Source organism: Anomaloglossus baeobatrachus, chromosome 8, assembly GCF_048569485.1.
Source record: "Anomaloglossus baeobatrachus isolate aAnoBae1 chromosome 8, aAnoBae1.hap1, whole genome shotgun sequence".
NCBI lineage: Eukaryota > Metazoa > Chordata > Amphibia > Anura > Aromobatidae > Anomaloglossus > Anomaloglossus baeobatrachus.
In genome coordinates this window covers 260,639,293-260,659,347 of record NC_134360.1, presented here as the reverse complement: position 1 = coordinate 260,659,347, position 20,055 = coordinate 260,639,293, and the positions used below count along the sequence as shown (strand labels likewise).

Genomic DNA, 20,055 nt, shown 5'->3' with positions numbered 1-20,055 from the left:
GCTTGGTCCTCTGACCTGCTCCTTCTGTCCGTTGGGTTGCCATGGCATCTTCCGGACCGTTCAGACCTTTTCTCAAAAGGTCCGTTTTTCCCGTCAGAGTTCTTGACGGCATAGCTCTTGAGTCCTGGATCTTAGCGACTTCTGATATCCTTCCCGAAGTCATCTCTGCCTTGACTCGAGCTCCAAAGTGTCCTTTGACCTTTTTGGCCTAGCCGACCCTCCTGTCCCTTCCACAGTCCGGTCTACAGCTAGGACTATCCCTCATTAAGGGACAGGTCTCGGCCCTGTCAGTATGTGCCAGCGGCGTATCGCCCGGCTGGCTCCGGTGCGCTCCTTTAAGGGCGCATCTCACATCATTCCGCTTTTCCGGCGGCCTATGGAGACCTGGGACCTTAATCCGGTCCTCCCGGTTCCCGGAAACCCCCCTTTGCGCCTCTTGGGGAGGTTTTGTTGTTTCATCTTTCACAGAAAGGTACACCTTCTAGTGGCTATAATTTCCCGCCTGAGAGTTCTGGCTGCAATCTCTCGGAGTCGTCCCCCTTTTTTGGTCTTTTGCATCAAGACAAGGTGGTCTTCGTCCGACTCCGGACTTTTTTCCCTAAGGTGGTTTCTGCCTCCACCTTATCCGGGGCAATTTTCCTGCCTTCCTTTTGTCCGGCTCCTGTTCATCGCTTGAGGAAGCGTTGCATATCCTGGATCTGGTGCGGGCGCTCCGGATCTATGTGTCTCGCACCGCCGTTATTAGGCGGTGCACCTCTCTAGTGCTGACTGGTCGTCAGTGTAACGGTCTCTCGGCATCTAAGCTGACCCTGATGTTGGCCTAGGTCGGCCATTTCCGAGACCTATGAGTGTACTCAGGTGCCTTCCCCGCTGGGGATCGGGGCACATTTGGTCAGACCTGTCGGCGCCTTTATTTTTGGGTTTTCAGGCACCAGGTTGCGGCTCAATAGGTCTGTCAGACTGCAGCTCAAATTAGTCTGCATGCTTTTTCGAAGCACTCCCAACGCATGCTCATGCTTTGGCAAACGTGGGCTTGGACAGACGCATTTTTCCGGCGTCTGTCGCCCATTTGTGAAGTTAGGTTTGCCTGCTTCTCAGTTGTCTGTTTATTCCCACCCATGGACTGCTTTTGAACGTCCCATGGTCTGGGTCTCCCATAGGAACGATAAAGAAAAAGAGAATTTTGTTTACTTACCGTAAATTCTTTTTCTTATAGTTCCGTCATGGGAGACCCAGCACCCTCCCTATGCCTGTTGGCAGGTTTCTTGTTCCGTGTGTCTTCACCGGCTGTTATTGTTGTAGACAGAGGTTCTGGTTCTTCCGGTTTTTACTCTGTCTCTCTTGTGGGTGGATGTCCTCCTTCAGCTTTTGCACTAAACTGGCTAGATCTGGCTAGCAGGGGGTGTATATGCTAGGAGGGAGGAGCTACACGTTTTTGAGTGTAGTAACTTTGTGTGTCCTCCAGGGGCAGTAGCTATACACCCATGGTCTGGGTCTCCCATGACGGAACTATAAGAAAAAGAATTTACGGTAAGTAACAAAATTCTCTTTTTTCCAGTACACTATGGGCAAAATTAATACTGTTAGGCTACTTTCACACATCAGTTTTTTGCCATCAGGTTCAATCCGGAAAAAAACGGGTAAAACGGATCCGGTACCGCATCCGTTTTTTCCCCATAGACTTGCATTGGTACCGGATTGTACCGGATGGCTTTGCGGTGCATCCGTTTTTTTCCGGATGCGGCAAAATTTATCAAAGCGGCGGCCGGAGGCAACGTATCTTGCAACGTTTTTTTGTCCGGCAAAAAAACCGCATCGCGCCGGATCCGGCGCGATATGGCGTGTTTTACAATGAAAGCCTATGGACGCCGGATCCGGCGCAATGCGGTAAAAAATGGATGCGGCTACCGGATCCGTTTTTGTAAACTGCGCATGCACCAAATTAATTAAAAAAGCTGATCCTTCAAAAAAAAGGACAAACCGGATGCAAAAACGGATGCAAACCGTATCCACCGGATCCGGTTTTGTACGCATCCGGCATAACGGATCCGTTAAAAACCGGATCCGGTGGATACAGTTTGCATCCGTTTTTGCCGGATCCTTTGCATCAGGAAAAAAAAGGATTGTGCCTGAATGCAGAAAACTGATGTGTGAAAGTAGCCTTATTCAGAAGTACGACTCCTCCTGCAAAAAGCCTACACTAGCACCGAGGAATGGATGCATGTGCATGGATGCATGTGCACACAGCCGTGCACCACGGTCAGCCGGGAGTGCTGTCCAAAGCTGGCCTAGCCTAGTCTGTGACATCCAGCGGTGGGTTTTCTGCATTGATGCCAAACAGCCCTGTCATACCTCATCTTCCAGCACTATTTACTTGTGCTGGCCATAATAATCAGTAAGGGTGTTATGCTCCTAAAATCTAGCATCTGGCTTAATTACAACCTATATCGCAGCATCGGGGGGGGGATGCATTTGCCACAGGTCTGTCCCACCATGAGTGCACAGTGTTCTCCAGTAATCCCACTATCAGAAAGCCTGGTCCTAGCAGTGCAGCAGAGATGAACTCCGTGAAAGGGGTCTTCTTTATTGTCTGGGGAAGTTCTGCCCTCTTGGGTTTTGTCTCTAATAAATCCTCCCCAAACTGCAGCCCCATGTGTTTTTGTACACTCACAGCAGCTGAGGGGTATAATTTGCATTTGGGGCTGTTTTTACCTTGCCTCACTAGTTTTCTAAAAAAAAACAAACAAACAAAATTCAATACCATCTCCATATGTTCTTATGTTCGGGAAAACAACCACTCCACACTCTCGTCCCCTAGGACTGGACGGCATTAGGGACGTTCGTTTACATTAACCAGCCACATTCCCGTCTTCAGAAGGGGAAATAGTTGTGCCAAACGTAATGGCAATTTCCAACATAAAACATTTTCTGCCTGCATATAACGTGTATCACCTAGGCAGCGTCTGTCCGTCTGTCCACACACTGGAAGAAAAGCAACCCCACAGCAAAGATGGATCTCAGGAGGCTTCACTATTGCTTGACACATGGATAACACTCACCTTCTCTCTTCTGAATGATCATTCTTGTATCCTAGTTTACATAGTGGGATCTTATTTTCTAAGTTATCGTCTCTGACACATCAGTATTAAAAATAGCAACAAAAAGAGGAGAAAAACTCCCCCAAAAATGTAATATACTCACAGCAAAAAAGAGGGCAACCAGTCCAGTCAGCCCAGGCCAACACATCTATGCACAAACAGGCTGCAGACAAACCTCTTGCAGGCTTATGTACATTGGCCAATTTACTAATACCTCATATATTTCTGCACTTTATACGGGGTGCAGCCGGGCCTCTTAATACGGCCGTGCATAGTGGAGTGTCTGTCCCTCGTGTGCTGCAGTGAGTAGTGTCCGGGTAACCCGCTTAATCTAATAGTAAGGGCGTGGTAATAGGTTGCTGGCTGGACACCATGCGCATACGAGTGTGAACAGCGCCCTATGCACGCCACTAGTGTGCAATTTACCTTGCACCTGTGAAGTGTCCACCATGGTGAGGTTTGTCTGCAGCCGGTTTGTGCATAGATGTGTTGGCCTGGGCTGACTGGACTGGTTGCCCTCTTTTCTGCTGTGAGTACACATCAGTATTAAGTAATAATTATTTATAAGCCAAAACCATGGTTGGAAAAACATAACCTGGTAAACTTTGCACTTCTGTGTTTTGGCTCACAAATACTGATGTGTAAAAGTGGTTTGTAACTTATTATATAATATGTGCACATTTTCTGTTAAAGAAAAAAAATATTGAAAGGTATCACATACTTGTGAGAAAAAGTATACAGTATGTAATTATATAAGTATATTCACGTGAGTCTGGCATCCAGGGAATTCTTTTCACTAATGCTTAGCAATAAATCATCCATTTAGAAAAATAAATGTCCCTTAATTGTACAAAAATCTTTACTTTTAGGGAGCAGGTATTGAATTATATCCAGGAAGTGTCGCCAGACTCGACAGAAACAAGATTCACAAATGTAACAAGTTCAAGTGTACAGATGGTTTGGCAAGCACCCAAGGAGGTGGAATTAAGATAAAGGTGAGGCTACATACAGCAGTTAGTACACTTGTGTACGTCACAAGACGTTAAGGCCCTGTTCCCATATGTTGGGATTCCATCAGATTTGACAGGAAATATCTTTGCACATTTTTCCCATAAGAACAACATCATCCTATTTTGCAAGGGTATAGTCACCGATTTGATGTGGATTTTCTGTAGCATTTCCGTATCAAAATCTGCATGTTACATGTGAACTTTGTTGAGAATTTCATCGATACATCATAAAGCATGAAGTCCACAATGAATTCTGCACAAGGGAATTTACATGTTGCAAATGTTTTGATTTAGAACTGCAGATCAATTAGCACATGGAAAATTTACAGAATGTGTAATGAGATTTTTAGGGTTGTACGCAGTATGTCATATCCAGTATTTACTGTACACGGTTTACACTTTTATTAGGCAAGGGAGTATTTTCACCACATCATTTTTATGCAGATTTTTTCCAAGCTGTATAAATTTGAATACTCATTGGATGAAGCAGATGAGGTGATGTGTATTTGTGTAGTGAGGGAGGATGTGGCCTAAGGATACAACACCCTTTATCTGACAGTGCAGAATTATTAGGCAGCTTGTTTTCCTTAGGCACAATGGGCCAAAAAGCAGATTTAACGGACTGTAAAGCTGGTGTCACACACAGCGACAACGACGTCGCTGCTACGTCACCATTTTCTGTGACGTTGCAGCGACGTCCCGTCGCTGTCGCTGTGTGTGACATACAGCAACGACCTGGCCCCTGCTGTGAGGTCGCCGGTCGTTGCTGAATGTCCAGCTTCATTTTTTGGTCGTCACTCTCCCGCTGTGACACACACATCGCTGTGTGTGACAGCGAGAGAGCGACGAAATGAAGTGAGCAGGGAGCAGGAGCCGGCGTCTGGCAGCTGCGGTAAGCTGTAACCAAGGTAAACATCGGGTAACCAAAGGAAGGCCTTTCCCTGGTTACCCGATATTTACCTTCGTTACCAGCCTCCGCCCTTGCTGCCAGCGCCGGCTCCTGCTCTGTGCACATGTAGCTGCAGTACGCATCGGGTAATTAACCCGATGTATACTGTAGCAAGGAGAGCAAGGAGCCAGCGCTAAGCAGTGTGCGCTGCTCCCTGCTCTCTGCACTGTGACATGTAGCTGCAGCACACATCGGGTAATTAACCCGATGTGTACTGTACCTAGGAGAGCAAGGAGCCAGCGCTAAGCGCGGCTCCCTGCTCTCTGCACATGTAGCACAGCGACGTTATGATCGCTGCTTCTGCTGTGTTTGACAGCTAAGCAGCGATCATAACAGCGACTTACAAGGTCGCTATTACGTCACAGAAAATGGTGACGTAACAGCGACGTCGTTGTCGCTGTCGCTTAGTGTGAACCCAGCTTTAGATTTGACTTTTAAGAGCAATGCAGCACTCTTGAAATTATTCAGATATTGGAACTTGATCACAGAACCATCAAAAGTTTTGCTGCAAATTTTAGTCAACAGGATTTAAAAAAAAAAAAAAAAAAAAAAAAAAAATTCACATTAAATGCTGAAGATTTCAGAAAAATCAAATGTGAAGCCACCAGGAAGCCATTATCTTCTAGTGCTTTCATTTTCCAGAGCTGCGAACTCCCTGGAAGCCAGAAGTACAAAGTGCTCAGAGACACGGTCGAGGTGAGGAGGCTGAAACCAACCACTACCGAACAAGACACAGAAGAAGAAATGTCAAGACTGGTCAAAGAAATATCTCAAGTCAGATTTTTCAAAGGTTTTATAGACGGATGAGATGAAAATGACTTGCAGGACCAGATGAATGGGCTGTGGCTGGATCAGTTACCAGAACGGTCTTCCACTTTGACTCCAGGATGGTGGAGGAGGAACTGCAATGTGCTGGTATTAGAGATGTGCTAGTTGGATGTTTTCAGGTTGAAGGACTCAAATTAACTCTCAAAGCTAGTGCCAGTTTTTAGAAGACAGTTTCTTCAAGCAGTGGTACAGGAAAAAGCCTACATCTTTCAAGGAAACCATGATTTTCATGAAAACAACGCTCCATTGCAGCCTCGAAGTCTCCACTGCTCGGCTTCCAGTAAAAACCTTAACGATGAAAGAATGTTCCCTTCCTCACCAGACCTAAACCCTGATGGGAACTTTTGGGCCTTTCTTAAATGGGAGGTTTTAAGTGAAAGAAAAACTGTGGTCGGTGCTGCCTAAAAATTTGATTAACAAACAGACAGACTCCATGGATAGAAGACTTAGGACTAATGATGGGCAAACCCTCCGATATTCGTGTTCGGTAGCCTCACCCATACGTTTTGTAAAAATCAAGTTCGGGTTCTGAGATAACGTGAACTTGCGTCTGAACACCGAACGGGCTTTACAGTTATGGTATGGGGCGGTGGGGCTGTAAAATAAAGAATATAGTTAATAATAAACATTGTCATTATACTTACAGGTCCCTCAACGCGTCCTGCAGACTCTGTCTCCCAGCCGCTTCTGCTTCCAAGTCCGATCATTGCTGTTCCCCCGGGGTAACCACCATTGACTAAAGGACCTTCCGTGACGTCATAGCCATATGACCAGTCTGGTGTGAATGTTGTACAAACATTGGCTTACAGACTGGTCACATGGCTATGACGTCATCGAAGGTCCTGTTAACTGAACTTTGACTGTCACTGTGCGAGTGTCGCATCGGCATCACCCGGTACGGCTGCACACTGTCCTGACAGGAGAGGTCGGCTACATGTATTTCTCCTGTCCGGAGAGTGTCAGGCTGTACCAGCTGATACCGATGCGAGTGGAATCATCCACTCACTGTCAGCCTGTTTCTTGCTCTGTACAGAGTAATGAAGCAGAGTTGACATGGCTTTCCCTGTGGACTACGTTGGACTAAGAATTTTTTTTTATTATAATAAAGGTGAAGGCTCTAAATTTTTTTTGTTTTATTTCTAATAAAAAAAAATATTTTTTTTACTGTTTACTAGAAATTCATGGTGGCCATGTCTAATTTGGCGTGACACCATGAATTTCGGGCTTAGTACCATCTGAGAATAAAAAGCTGGTATTCCCCCTAAGATGTTATGGGACTGCCCACTGATAGGGAATAATAAGCTATCACCAATCGACGACTGCCACGTGGCGAGCATGCTCAGAAGGAGCAAAAGGTGACTTAGAACAAAAGCCTGCTCAGAAGCCCCATTACAGGACTGAGCCTCAGCCGCAAGAACCTCACCGACGGCCCGTAACAGTACCCCCCCCCTCCACGGCCCCTCTCCTGGCGGCGCAGATAGGCAGCAATGAGGTCGGGAGCATCAATGGCCTCCTCCAGCTCCCAAGGGCGATGTTCTGGACCATACCCCTCCCAATCAACTAGAAAATACCTGCGTCTACGAGACGATTTGGTACCCACAATCACTCGTACAGGATAGCTGCTTTGAGAGGAGTCTGAAGAAGGAGACTTCGCCTCTCTCACATGAGGAAGGATCGTGGGCTTCAACAAAGACACATGAAACTTGTCATGGATCCGAAGACGTGAGGGCAATTTCAACTGGTATACCACAGGATTAACCTGTCGGAGCACCTCATAGGGACCCAAAAACTGTGGAGAGAATTTGGATGACTGAGTTCTTAATTTCACATTTTTTGCAGAGAGCTACACAAAATCCCCTGGGGAAGAAGGGAATTTTGTTTACTTACCGTAAATTCCTTTTCTTCTAGCTCCAATTGGGAGACCCAGACAATTGGGTGTATAGCTACTGCCTCCGGAGGCCGCACAAAGTACTACACTTAAAAGTGTAAGGCCCCTCCCCTTCTGGCTATACACCCCCCCGTGGGAGCACGGGTCCCTCAGTTTTAGTGCAAAAGCAAGAAGGAGGAAAGCCAATAACTGTTTCAAAAACAAATTCAATCCGATAAACAATATCGGAGAACGTAACTTATCAACATGAACAACATGTGCACCCGAAAAACAAATACCCTAAGAAAAAACAGGGCGGGTGCTGGGTCTCCCAATTGGAGCTAGAAGAAAAGGAATTTACGGTAAGTAAACAAAATTCCCTTCTTCTTTTTCGCTCCTAATTGGGAGACCCAGACAATTGGGACGTCCAAAAGCAGTCCCTGGGTGGGTAAAAGAATACCTCGTGATCGGGCTGTCAGGCAGCCCTTTCTTACAGGTGGGCCGCCTGCAGGACTTGTCTACCTAGGCTGGCATCCGCCGAAGCGTAGGTATGCACCTGATAACGCTTGGTAAAAGTGTGCAGACTCTACCAGGTAGCCGCCTGGCACACCTGCTGAGCCGTAGCCTGATGCCGTAATGCCCAGGACGCACCCACGGCTCTGGTAGAATGGGCCTTCAGTCCAGAAGGAGTCGGAAGCCCAGCAGAACGGTAGGCGTGAAGAATTGGTTCCTTGATCCACCGCGCAAGGGTGGATTTGGAAGCTTGCGACCCTTTATGCTGACCAGCGACCAGGATAAAGAGTGCATCCGAACGGCGCAGAGGCGCCGTGCGGGAAATGTAGATCCTGAGTGCTCTCACCAGGTCCAACAGATGCAAACCCTTTTCAAATTGGTGAACTGGATGCGGACACAAAGATGGTAAAGTGATATCCTGATTGAGATGAAAGGAAGATACCACCTTGGGAAGAAACTCTGGAATTGGACGCAGTACTACCTTGTTTTGGTGAAACACCAGGAAGGGAGATTTGCAAGATAACGCCGCCAGCTCTGACACTCTCCGAAGAGACGTGACCGCCACCAGAAAAGCCACTTTCTGTGAAAGCCGAGAAAAGGAAATCTCCTTCATAGGCTCGAAAGGTGGCTTCTGGAGAGCAATTAGAACCTTGTTCAGATCCCAGGGTTCCAATGGCCGCTTGTAAGGGGGAACGATATGACAAACCCCTTGCAGGAACGTGCGTACCTTAGGAAGTCGCGCCAGGCGCTTCTGAAAGAATACGGATAGCGCAGAGACTTGTCCTTTAAGGGACCTAAGCGACAAACCTTTTTCCAACCCAGACTGCAGGAAGGAAAGAAAAATAGGCAATGCAAATGGCCAGGGAGAAACTCCCTGAGCGGAGCACCAAGATAAGAATATCTTCCACGTTCTGTGGTAGATCTTGGCGGAGGATGGTTTCCTAGCCTGTCTCATGGTGGCAACAACATCATGAGATAAACCTGAGGTCCCTAGGATCCAGGACTCAATGGCCACACAGTCAGGTTCAGGGCCGCAGAATTCAGATGGAAAAACGGCCCTTGAGACAGCAAGTCTGGACGGCCTGGTAGCGCCCACGGTTGTCCTACCGTGAGATGCCACAGATCCGGGTACCACGACCTCCTTGGCCAGTCTGGAGCGACGAGAATGGCGCAACGGCAGTCGGACCTGATTTTGCGAAGCACTCTGGGCAACAATGCCAGAGGTGGAAACACATAAGGTAGTCGGAACTGCAACCAATCCTGAACTAAGGCGTCTGCCGCCAGAGCTCGGTGATCGTGAGACCGTGCCATGAAAACCGGGACCTTGTTGTTGTGCCGTGACGCCATCAGGTCGACGTCCGGCATCCCCCAGCGGCGACAGATCTCCTGAAACACGTCCGGGTGAAGGGACCATTCCCCTGCGTCCATGCCCTGGCGACTGAGAAAGTCTGCTTCCCAGTTTTCCACGCCTGGGATGTGAACTGCGGATATGGTGGATGCTGTGTTTTCCACCCACGTCAGAATCCGCCGGACTTCTTGAAAGGCTTGCCGACTGCGTGTTCCCCCTTGGTGGTTGATGTACGCCACCGCTGTGGAATTGTCCGACTGAATCCGGATCTGCTTGCCCTCCAGCCACTGTTGGAAGGCTCGCAGAGCAAGATAGACTGCTCTGATTTCCAGAACATTGATCTGAAGGGTGGACTCTCTCTGAGTCCACGTACCCTGAGCCCTGTGGTGAAGAAACACTGCTCCCCACCCTGATAGGCTCGCATCTGTCGTGACCACCGCCCAGGATGGGGGTAGGAACGACTTTCCTTTTGACAATGAGGTGGGAAGAAGCCACCATCGGAGAGAGTCCTTGGCTGCCTGAGAGAGGGAGACATCCCTGTCGAGGGACGTCGACTTCCCGTCCCATTGGCGGAGAATGTCCCATTGTAGAGGGCGCAGATGAAACTGCGCGAAAGGGACTGCTTCCATTGCTGCCACCATCTTCCCTAGGAAATGCATGAGGCGCCTCAAGGAGTGGGACTGGTTCTGCAGGAGAGATTGCACCCCTGTCTGCAGAGAGCACTGCTTGTCCAGTGGAAGCTTCACTATCGCTGAGAGAGTATGAAACTCCATGCCAAGATATGTTAGTGATTGGGTCGGGGTTAGATTTGACTTTGAAAAGTTGATAATCCACCCGAAACTCTGGAGAGTCTTCAGTGCCACGTCCAGACTGTGTTGGCATGCCTCTTGAGAGGGTGCCTTTATAAGTAGATCGTCCAAATACGGGATCACGGAGTGACCCTGCGAGTGCAGGACAGCTACTACTGCTGCCATGACCTTGGTGAAGACCCGAGGGGCTGTTGCCAGCCCGAAAGGTAACGCTACGAACTGCAGGTGTTCGCTTTCTATAACGAAGCGTAGAAAACGCTGATGCTCTGGCGCAATCGGCACGTGAAGATAAGCATCTTTGATGTCTATTGATGCTAAGAAATCTCCTTGAGACATTGAGGCTATGACGGAGCGTAGAGATTCCATCCGGAACCTCCTGGTTTTTACGTGTTTGTTGAGCAACTTTAGATCCAGGACGGGCCGAAAGGACCCGTCCTTCTTTGGCACCACAAACAGATTGGAGTAAAAACCGTGACCTTGTTCCTGAAGAGGAACGGAAGTCACCACTCCTTCCGCCTTTAGAGCGGCCACCGCCTGCAGCAGAGCATCGGCTCGGTCGGGCGGTGGGGAAGTTCTGAAGAAACGAGTTGGAGGACGAGAGCTGAACTCTATCCTGTACCCGTGAGACAGAATGTCCCTCACCCAACGGTCTTTGACCTGTGACAGCCAAATGTCGCCAAAGCGGGAGAGCCTGCCACCGACCGAGGATGCGGAGAGAGGAGGCTGAAAGTCATGAGGAAGCCGTCTTGGTAACGGTTCTTCCTGCTGTCTTTTTTGGGCGTGACTGAGTCCGCCAAGAATCTGAGCCTCTCTGATCCTTTTGAGTCCTTTTGGACGAGGAGAATTGGGACCTGCCTGAGCCTCGAAAGGACCGAAAACCAGACTGACCCCTCCTTTGTTGGGGCTTGTTTTGTCTGTGTTGAGGTAAGGAGGAGTCCTTACCCTTGGAGTGTTTAATGATTTCATCCAAACGCTCCCCAAACAATCGGTCACGAGAAAAAGGCAAACTGGTTAAGCACTTCTTGGAAGCAGAATCTGCCTTCCATTCTCTCAACCACAGGGCTCTGCGCAAAACCACGGAGTTGGCTGACGCCACCGCCGTACGGCTCGTAGAGTCCAGGACAGCATTAATCGCGTAAGACGCGAATGCAGACATTTGAGAGGTCAATGGTGCCACCTGCGGGGCAGATGTACGTGTGACCGAGTCGACTTGTATAAGCCCAGCTGAAATGGCTTGGAGTGCCCATACGGCTGCAAAAGCTGGCGCCAACGACGCTCCAATAGCTTCATAGATGGATTTCAGCCAGAGCTCCATCTGCCTGTCAGTGGCATCTTTAAGTGCCGCTCCATCTTCTACTGCAACTAAAGATCTAGCTGCAAGCCTGGAGATTGGAGGGTCCACCTTGGGACACTGGGTCCAACCCTTGACCACGTCAGGGGGAAAAGGATAGCGTGTATCTTTAAGCCGTTTAGAAAACCGCTTCTCAGGATAAGCGTGGTGTTTCTGGATTGCATCTCTAAAGTCAGAGTGGTCCAGAAAAGTGCTTAATTTACGCTTGGGATATCTGAAATGGAATTTCTCCTGCTGTGAAGCTGCCTCCTCCGCAGGAGGAGCTGGCGGGGAAATATCTAACATCCTATTGATGGACGCTATAAGATCATTCACTATGGCGTCACCATCCGGTGTATCCAGATTGAGAGCGGTCCCAGGATCAGAATCTTGATCAGTTACATCCGCCTCATCACCCATAGATTCGTCCCGCTGGGATCCTGACCAGTGAGACGAAGTTGAGGGCCCCACATAACGAGCCCGCTTAGGTTGTCTGGGACTGTTGTCTGAGTCAGAATCGTCACCCTGGGGTGCATGTGACACCCCCGGAGCTTGGAAGTGTTCCAGCTGAGGGGGACCAGGGAGCAATGATGCCACAGTGTCCATGGTCTGAGTTACTGGTCTAGACTGCAATGTTTCAAGAATCTTTGACATGGTCATAGACAATCTGTCAGCAAAAGCTGCAAACTCCGTTTCTGTCACCTGGACAGCATTCACAGGTGGTACACTCTGGGTCACGTCCAGCAGAGGCCCCGGCTGTGCAAGTTGCACAGGGGCCGAGCACTGCACACAATGGGGGTCAGTGGAACCTGCCGGTAGAGCAGCCCCACATGCGGTACAGGCAGCATATAATGTCTGTGCCTTGGCACCCTTGCGTTTTGCGGACGACATGCTGTTGCCTCCTTGTAATCTAGGAGGGTATATAGCCGAGAATCACCAGCGACCGTACAGTACAAAGTATTTGCAAACACAAAATACTCAGTATACAAACGGCACAAGTGGGGGTGAGCCCTTGAGGGCTGCTTACCGCCCGCTGAACAGCGGGTATGAGGCCGTAGAATCCCGTGTCTGGGTCTCCCCGTCTCCCCTCTGCAGCTCAGCGTGCAGGCAGGAATGGCTGCCGGCGTTCTGTGAAGAGGGGCGGACCGTGGGCGTGCCACAAACAAAGTGCGGGAAACTGCGTCCTGGTGTGAGGGCTGGAGTATGTAAAACAGACTCCAGCCCTCAGCGCTGATGCTCTGTACAGCGTCCCGCCCTCCTCCTGACTGGCAGGTGCGGAGGCGGGAACGAACGAAGTAGGCCGCAAAAGCCGGGGACTGTAGTAATAAGCGCGGCCGTGATATATGCACGGTCAGCGCGGAAGTCCCCGGCGCACCACAAGTCCCAGCCGCGTCGCAGTCCCAGCGGCCGGCGCGACCGTTCTCCCTGAGTCTACCCACTCAGCTAAGCTGAAGTGAGGAAATGGCACAAGCGCAGCAGCGCTGTTGTCCCCGGCGCACTAACACACCCAGCAATGCTGCGGTGTGCGCGCGTATGCACGGGGACACAGAGTACCTTGATGGAGCAGGGCCATGTCCCTGACGATACTCAGCTCCATATCCAGCGGCTTCTCCAGGGGCTGCGGATGGAGCACGGTCTCAGTGCCTGGAGACCGGTAAAATCCCACTTCGCCCAGAGCCCTAATGGGGATGGGGAAGGAATCAGCATGTGGGCTCCAGCCTCCGTACCCGCAATGGGTACCTCAACCTTAACAAGCACCACCGACAGAAAGTGGGGTGAGAAGGGAGCATGCTGGGGGCCCTGTATGGGCCCTCTTTTCTTCCATCCGACATAGTCAGCAGCTGCTGCTGACTAAATAGTGGAGCTATGCGTGCGTGTCTGACCTCCTTCGCACAAAGCAAAAACTGGGGGACCCGTGCTCCCACGGGGCGGTGTATAGCCAGAAGGGGAGGGGCCTTACACTTTTAAGTGTAGTACTTTGTGCGGCCTCCGGAGGCAGTAGCTATACACCCAATTGTCTGGGTCTCCCAATTAGGAGCGAAAAAGAAAACACTGTAGTAGGACAGCGGAACTGATCCGCAACATTTTCATGCGATCCTTGGCAGCCTGAATCGCTCCTTGGGCTTGATCCCAAACTTCTCTGGCATTAGTTGCCCAGTCTATCACTTGAGACGAAGAAGAGGTAGAAGGAAAAGGCAGTGGTACCCGAGGATGTTGTCCACTATTGAGGACAAAAGGCGTTTGCCCCGTTGCTTCTGCCACAGAGTTGTTAAGGGCAAATTCGGCCCAGGGAAGTAGTGAGGACCAGTCATCATGGTTCTCTGACACGAAGTGTCTTAAATAGATAATCAGAGTCTGAATAGTTCGTTCGACCAATCCATTAGTCTCCGGATGATAAGCCGAGGAGATGTTCAATTCTATCTGTAAAAGTCTACAGAGTTCACGCCAGAACTGGGAAGCAGTTTACCAGGATCCATTGCCAAGCCCATATGAGAAATGATATAGCCCAAGAAGGGTAGAGACGCCTGCTCAAAGACGCATTTCTCAAGCTTGGCAAACAGCGAGTGCTCCCTTAGACGAGAGAGAGCTCGGATAACATCCTGACGGTATGTTTCGAGATCTGGTGAAAAGATCAGTATGTCATCCAAATACACTACAACCGATGACAATAACATCTCTAAATACGTAGTTTACAAAGTCTTGAAACACTGCGGGAGCATTACATAACCCGAAAGGCATGACCAAGTATTCATAATGACCGTCTCTGGTGTTAAATGCGATCTTCCATTCGTCACCCTCTCGGATACGCACCAGGTTATAAGCTCCCCGCAGGTCCAACTTTGTAAACACACGAGCCCCACGAAGCCTATCAAACAGCTCCGATATAAGGGGTAAAGGGTACTTATTCTTTATGGTAATAGCATTAAGACCCCTGTAATCAATGCAAAGACGCAAATCTCCCTCTTTTTTGCGCACAAAAAAGAAACCAGCCCCAGCAGGAGAGACGGACTTGCGAATAAAGCCCCTCTCCAAACTGTCTTTGATGTAGGCAGCCATTGCCTCAGTCTCGGGTATGGACAACGGATAAACTCTGCCCTTAGGTGGTACAGAACCCGGGATGAGGTCAATATCGCAATCATAGGGCCTATGTGGAGGAAGTTTCTCTGCGCCCGTTTTTGAAAAGACGTCAGCATACTCTAGATATGGAGTCTGTAATGGAGACATATCAGGGATTGCAGTTGAAGCAACTGTCTTAGGTGCAACAGACAGTGGGAATGACACTTAGAACCCCATTTGATGATACTGTCAGGCCTAAGAGTATGTCATCAATACCCTCAGGTAAAACCAGAAAAGAAATTTCCTCTACATGATTGTGAGGTAAGGGAATAGTCTTCAATGTAATCGACTCTGATAAAACAGTCCCATTGACAACACGCACCAGGATAGGACTTGCTAAAATAACAGAAGGAATCTTGTGTTTCGTGATAAACGTGGAAGAAACAAAATTCCCATCTGCCCATGAGTCCACAAAAGCCTTAAGGCTATGTGCCCACGGGACTCTGTATCTGCGGATCTTTCTGCAGCTAAATCCGCAGCATTCCCCCAGAATCCGCACCTTTTCATAGGTGCTGATTTTGTGTGCATTTGACGTGGATTTTGCGTTTTTTTTTTTTTACATTCAATTGTATAGGCAAAATCCGCAGGTAAATCCACAACAATAATTGACATGCTGCAGATTTTTCCCGCACGGAAATCCGCATGATTTCCGCTGCGGAAAAATCCGCAGCGTGGGCACAGCATTTCCCAAATGCCATAGAAATGGCTGGGGAGTAGCTGTGCTGCAGATTTCTGAAAAATCTGCGGCATTTCCGCGAGAAATCCGCGGCAAAATCCGCGCATTTTCCGCAGCGTGGGCACATAGCCTTATAGCCAAGACAGTAGAGGAAAAGGATAGCTCTCCTTGAAAGAAACATTTAGAGGGTGATGAGGACGTGTCTAGCAACTCCCCTCTTATAGTTATTAGACGAGGGAGTTTCCCTGATGAGTAGGGCATCTATTGGCATAATGTCCCACACGACGGCATACAAAACAGATAGGAGGTGTAGCCTTACGGGACATAGGAGAAGTACGTCCTAACTACATAGGAGTAGGTAAGTTCTCTTATGTAGTGCCAGATGCCTGAGAGACCGAAAGGTCAGGGATGAGTTTTGTCTTAGGACGAGATGGTATAGACACTAGCTTGCGCTCTTTATGACGTACGTCAATTCTCGTTGCCACTGTGATGAGCTCCTCCAAGGTAGGTGGAACCTCTCTAGTGGCAAGAGCGTCCTTAACATAACCCACTAAATCTCTCCAAAAAATGGGTATCAAGACTCTCTCTGGCCATTCTAACTCAGAAGCCAGAGTACGAAATGTGATGGCATACAAACTGGTAGACAAAGACCCTGTACCAGGTCTAATAAACGCAGACCCGCGTCATGGGTAACCTGGGGCCCCAAAAACACTGCCTTCAGAGCCTTAAGGAAAGACGTGGCAGTCTGAGTCTCTACATCATTACGCTCCCACAGAGGAGTTGCCCATTCCAAGGCTTTATCTTGGAGTAGCGATATTATAAAGCCTACTTTTGCCCTTTCAGATGGAAAGAGAGAGGCATTCACCTCCAAGTGCATTTGGCACTGATTCACGAAAGCCTCGACATAACTTGGTTTCGCCTGAGTACCTATTAGGCAGGGCAAGTTGAGGAGCATGAGTTGGAGTCACCACAGTAGCTTGAGGTTTCACCTCAACAGCCTGAAGCCTAGCCTCAAGCTGCTGTATGTAGCGGTGTAAGTGTTGAAATTCTGCCATCCCAGCCAGGCCCTTGGCTCAGACGTAATGTTACGGGACTGCCCACTGATAGGGAATAATAAGCTATCTAGCAGTCAGGGCCCACCGTGCAGAATAATCTGCTGCTGGCGAGAGCAAAGGAAAGGGTTACCGTACCATCTCAGCGTTACTGTCACTGTTGCTTCACAGTGCCACTAGAACCTAAAGCGGTGCTCACTGTTAAGTCACAGCGAAACCGGTTTAGGGCAACTTTAAGGAGAAATGCTGACAGAGAGATAAGGATGGACCTGTAGCTCCTGCCCAATTACAGGGACTACAAAATGAAAGCAGATAGGTACCCCAACCGTGGTCCACAGACCTCTGTTACGTCACAGAAATGTGTAGAATAAGATTGCAGCTAGTATATTAATGCAAATAATATGGTAGGTGGACATGTAGTGCCTGCCCAATTACAGGAACTACAAAACATAAGCGGATGGTTGCCCCAACCGCAGTCCACTAACCAACACCAGTGTTACTTCACACTGGTAAGGTAGCTAATAATGTCACAGGAGTATAGATGTAAAAACCCTGTGAATGCAGATGGGAAAACAGTTACAGGTCACGGAGATCCCTTATTGCTAGCCTCTATCCAGGTCTTAGAGATAGCAGCGTATAGGGAGTGTGTAGGTGCAGACAGTACTATCCGTATTGTCTAGGCTCAGTGAAGCCCCTGTCTGAACTCCTTGTGCTAACCACACCTAAGGAGTCAGTGAGCGCTCAATGCTAGCCGCACAGACAAATCAGAGACACTGAGGGCGGTGCGTGCGATGTCCCTGCCTAACCCGGCTCCAATAAGGTGGATGGAGGCGAGCACTCGTGTAAGCTAGTGAGTGCAGAGTCCCTGCCTAACCCGATCCACTAAAGTGCAAGGATGCGGGTAATATTGGACATCACACATGAGGCGTCTACCCCATGCATGCACCAAGAACGTCTGTCTGAGCACCGAGCTGCAGGGTCCTATATAGACAAAGCACCTCCCACAAGACGGATACACTCCTGGCTCAATCCAATCACCAGCGAGTTCGTCATGAATGACGTCAGCCGCGACCAATCAGCAGCCAACATGTCACGGTCATGTGATCCCGTGTCATCAGTGACGTCAGCCGCGGCCAATCAGCAGCCAGCATGTCAAGGTCATGTGATCCCGTGTCAACGATAATGTCAGCCACGGACAATCAGGAAGCGACATGTCATAGTCATGTGATCTCGGATAACGACCAATCGACGATTGCCACGTAGCGAGCATGCTCAGAGGGAGCAAAAGGTGACTTAGAACAAAAGCCTGCTTGCAAGCTCGCACATGCTCAGAAGCCCCATTACAGGACTTAGCCTCAGCCGCAAGAACCTCACCGACAGCCCGTAACATAACGTATGACTAATGCAGTCCCACATCAGCATCACCCGGCATGGACTGACACTCTCCGGACACGAGTGTCTCAGCTGCATGGAAATAGATGCAGCCGACCGCTCCTGTCAGGACAGTGTGCACTGTACCGGGTGATGTGATGCGAGATTCGCACAGTCAAAGTTCAATCGAGTCCATGAGCCATGGACTCGGGTGAACCCTGAGGTCACCAGGAAAACTGCCGAAGACTACCGAGTAACGAGCAGTGCAGTGCATAGCACCGTAAGTTAACAGGCCCTGCCATGATGTCATAGCCATGTGACCAGTCTAACCCAATGTCTGTACAACATTCACACCAGACTGGTCACATGGCTATGACGTCATGGCAGGTCCTGTAAGTCAGTGGTGGTTACCGGCGGCACAGGAATGATCGGACTTGGAAGCAGAAGCGACTGGGAGACAGAGTTTGCAGGACGCGTTGTGGGACCTGTACGTGTAATCATAATGTGCTGTAACAAGAACTTCCCAGAAAGCTCATTTTAGGGGTCGTGTGCACGAACACCATGTATTCGGTATGAACCCGAACTTTACATTTCGGGTTCGCCCATCACTACTTAGGACTTATCAAAAAGAAGGGCGACTGTTATTGGTCATTGATATTCTCAACTGATTTATGTCACTTTACCACATTAAAAAATTCAGATGGAGCAGTTTACATTTTTCATTTAGTTGCCTAATAATTCTGCACACAGATGATATAAGGCCTCATGCACACATTGAGTGTTTCACCTCAGTATTTGTAGGTGGGTAACAAACATGCAGAAGTGGTGCCCGTGTTTCTATTATTTCATTCTTCCACTCTTGGTTTTGGCTTACAAATACTGTGGTAAAAAACACCCCCAATACTCAACATGTGCACGAGACCTAAAGTAGAGAAAAGCGCAGTGCTACTTCTAAATAGTCAGGTTTCTCAAAAGGGATTTTCCACTATGAATTTAACCCCTTCTCATCGGAGCTTAATGTCCTAATCTAGTTCTATTACCTGGCCTGCTCCTGTAAGCCTATGTCTGAGTAGCTGCTTTATTACTCTGTTGTTCTGGCTCTGCTACATCTCATCTGGGGACCAGAATCGGGCAAACTGAACAAGGCACCTCACTAGTGGGGTTGGTGCTGCCTCAGTGAGTGACAGCAGTGTGGGCACGGAGGCTCAGATCACACCTCTCTCCTCTATGCCTCCAACCGGACGATGATGTGAAGCGCCATCCCTACAGCTGACAAGCGCTGTGATGTGCTGCTTGTTATTAGAAAGTTTATCACGTGTGGTGCAGACTGACTGCTGACGCTATGAAGGGCCGTCCCTTCTACTGTTAAGCCCTGGGATATACCATCTAATAAGCAGCACATCACAGCGGAAACATGGAGACGTAGAGTGAGCATGCACATGCAGACTGCTGTCACTCAGGGGCAGCTCCGCCCCCACCAGGGGAAGCTCCGCCCCCACTTGTGATGTGCCCTGTGCAATGTTCCCGATTCCAGTCCCCAGATCGGAAGTAGCAGAGCAAGAACAACAGAATAATAAACAAGCCAAACAGATATAGACTTACAGGAGCTGGGCAGGTAATAGAAGTATATTGGGAAAATGATTATTAAGAACAGTTGGGTCATATGAGAAGGGGTTAAATTTAGTAGTGGAAAACCTCTAACCGTTCGGATTGACAGACACCGCTATAGTTGTTCAATAATAAAAATCAAAAATATAAATTGCCTAATTGTGAACACTGTAAAAAGTCTGAGCTTTTTTGAACATTAGGCTTTGTTCCGTGCACTAAAGCCAAATATACAATGCCTGTGAAAGTATTCAGCCCCCTTGAATTTTTCAACCTTTTCCCACAATTCAGGCTTCAAACATAAAGATAAAAAAATGTAATATTATGGTGAAGAATCAACAAGTGGGACCACAATTGTGACGGTGAGCGATATTTGCTTTTTTTTTTTTTTTTTAAAAAAAAGGTAACTGTAAAGTGGGGAGTGCAATATTATTCACCCCCTTTACTTTCAGTGCAGCAAACTCCCTCCAGAAGTTGATTGA

At 48.7% G+C, this 20,055-nt stretch overlaps 1 protein-coding gene across 1 annotated transcript in view; it reads left to right on the top strand.

Moving 5' to 3' along the window:
• Positions 1-20,055, top strand: part of SHCBP1L (SHC binding and spindle associated 1 like) — a 135,023-nt gene that overhangs the window by 109,471 nt on the left and 5,497 nt on the right. Inside the window, exon 9 of the mRNA XM_075320607.1 lies at positions 3,968-4,093. Coding sequence (XP_075176722.1) covers positions 3,968-4,093 — 126 coding nt within the window. The remainder of the gene's footprint in view (positions 1-3,967; positions 4,094-20,055) is intronic.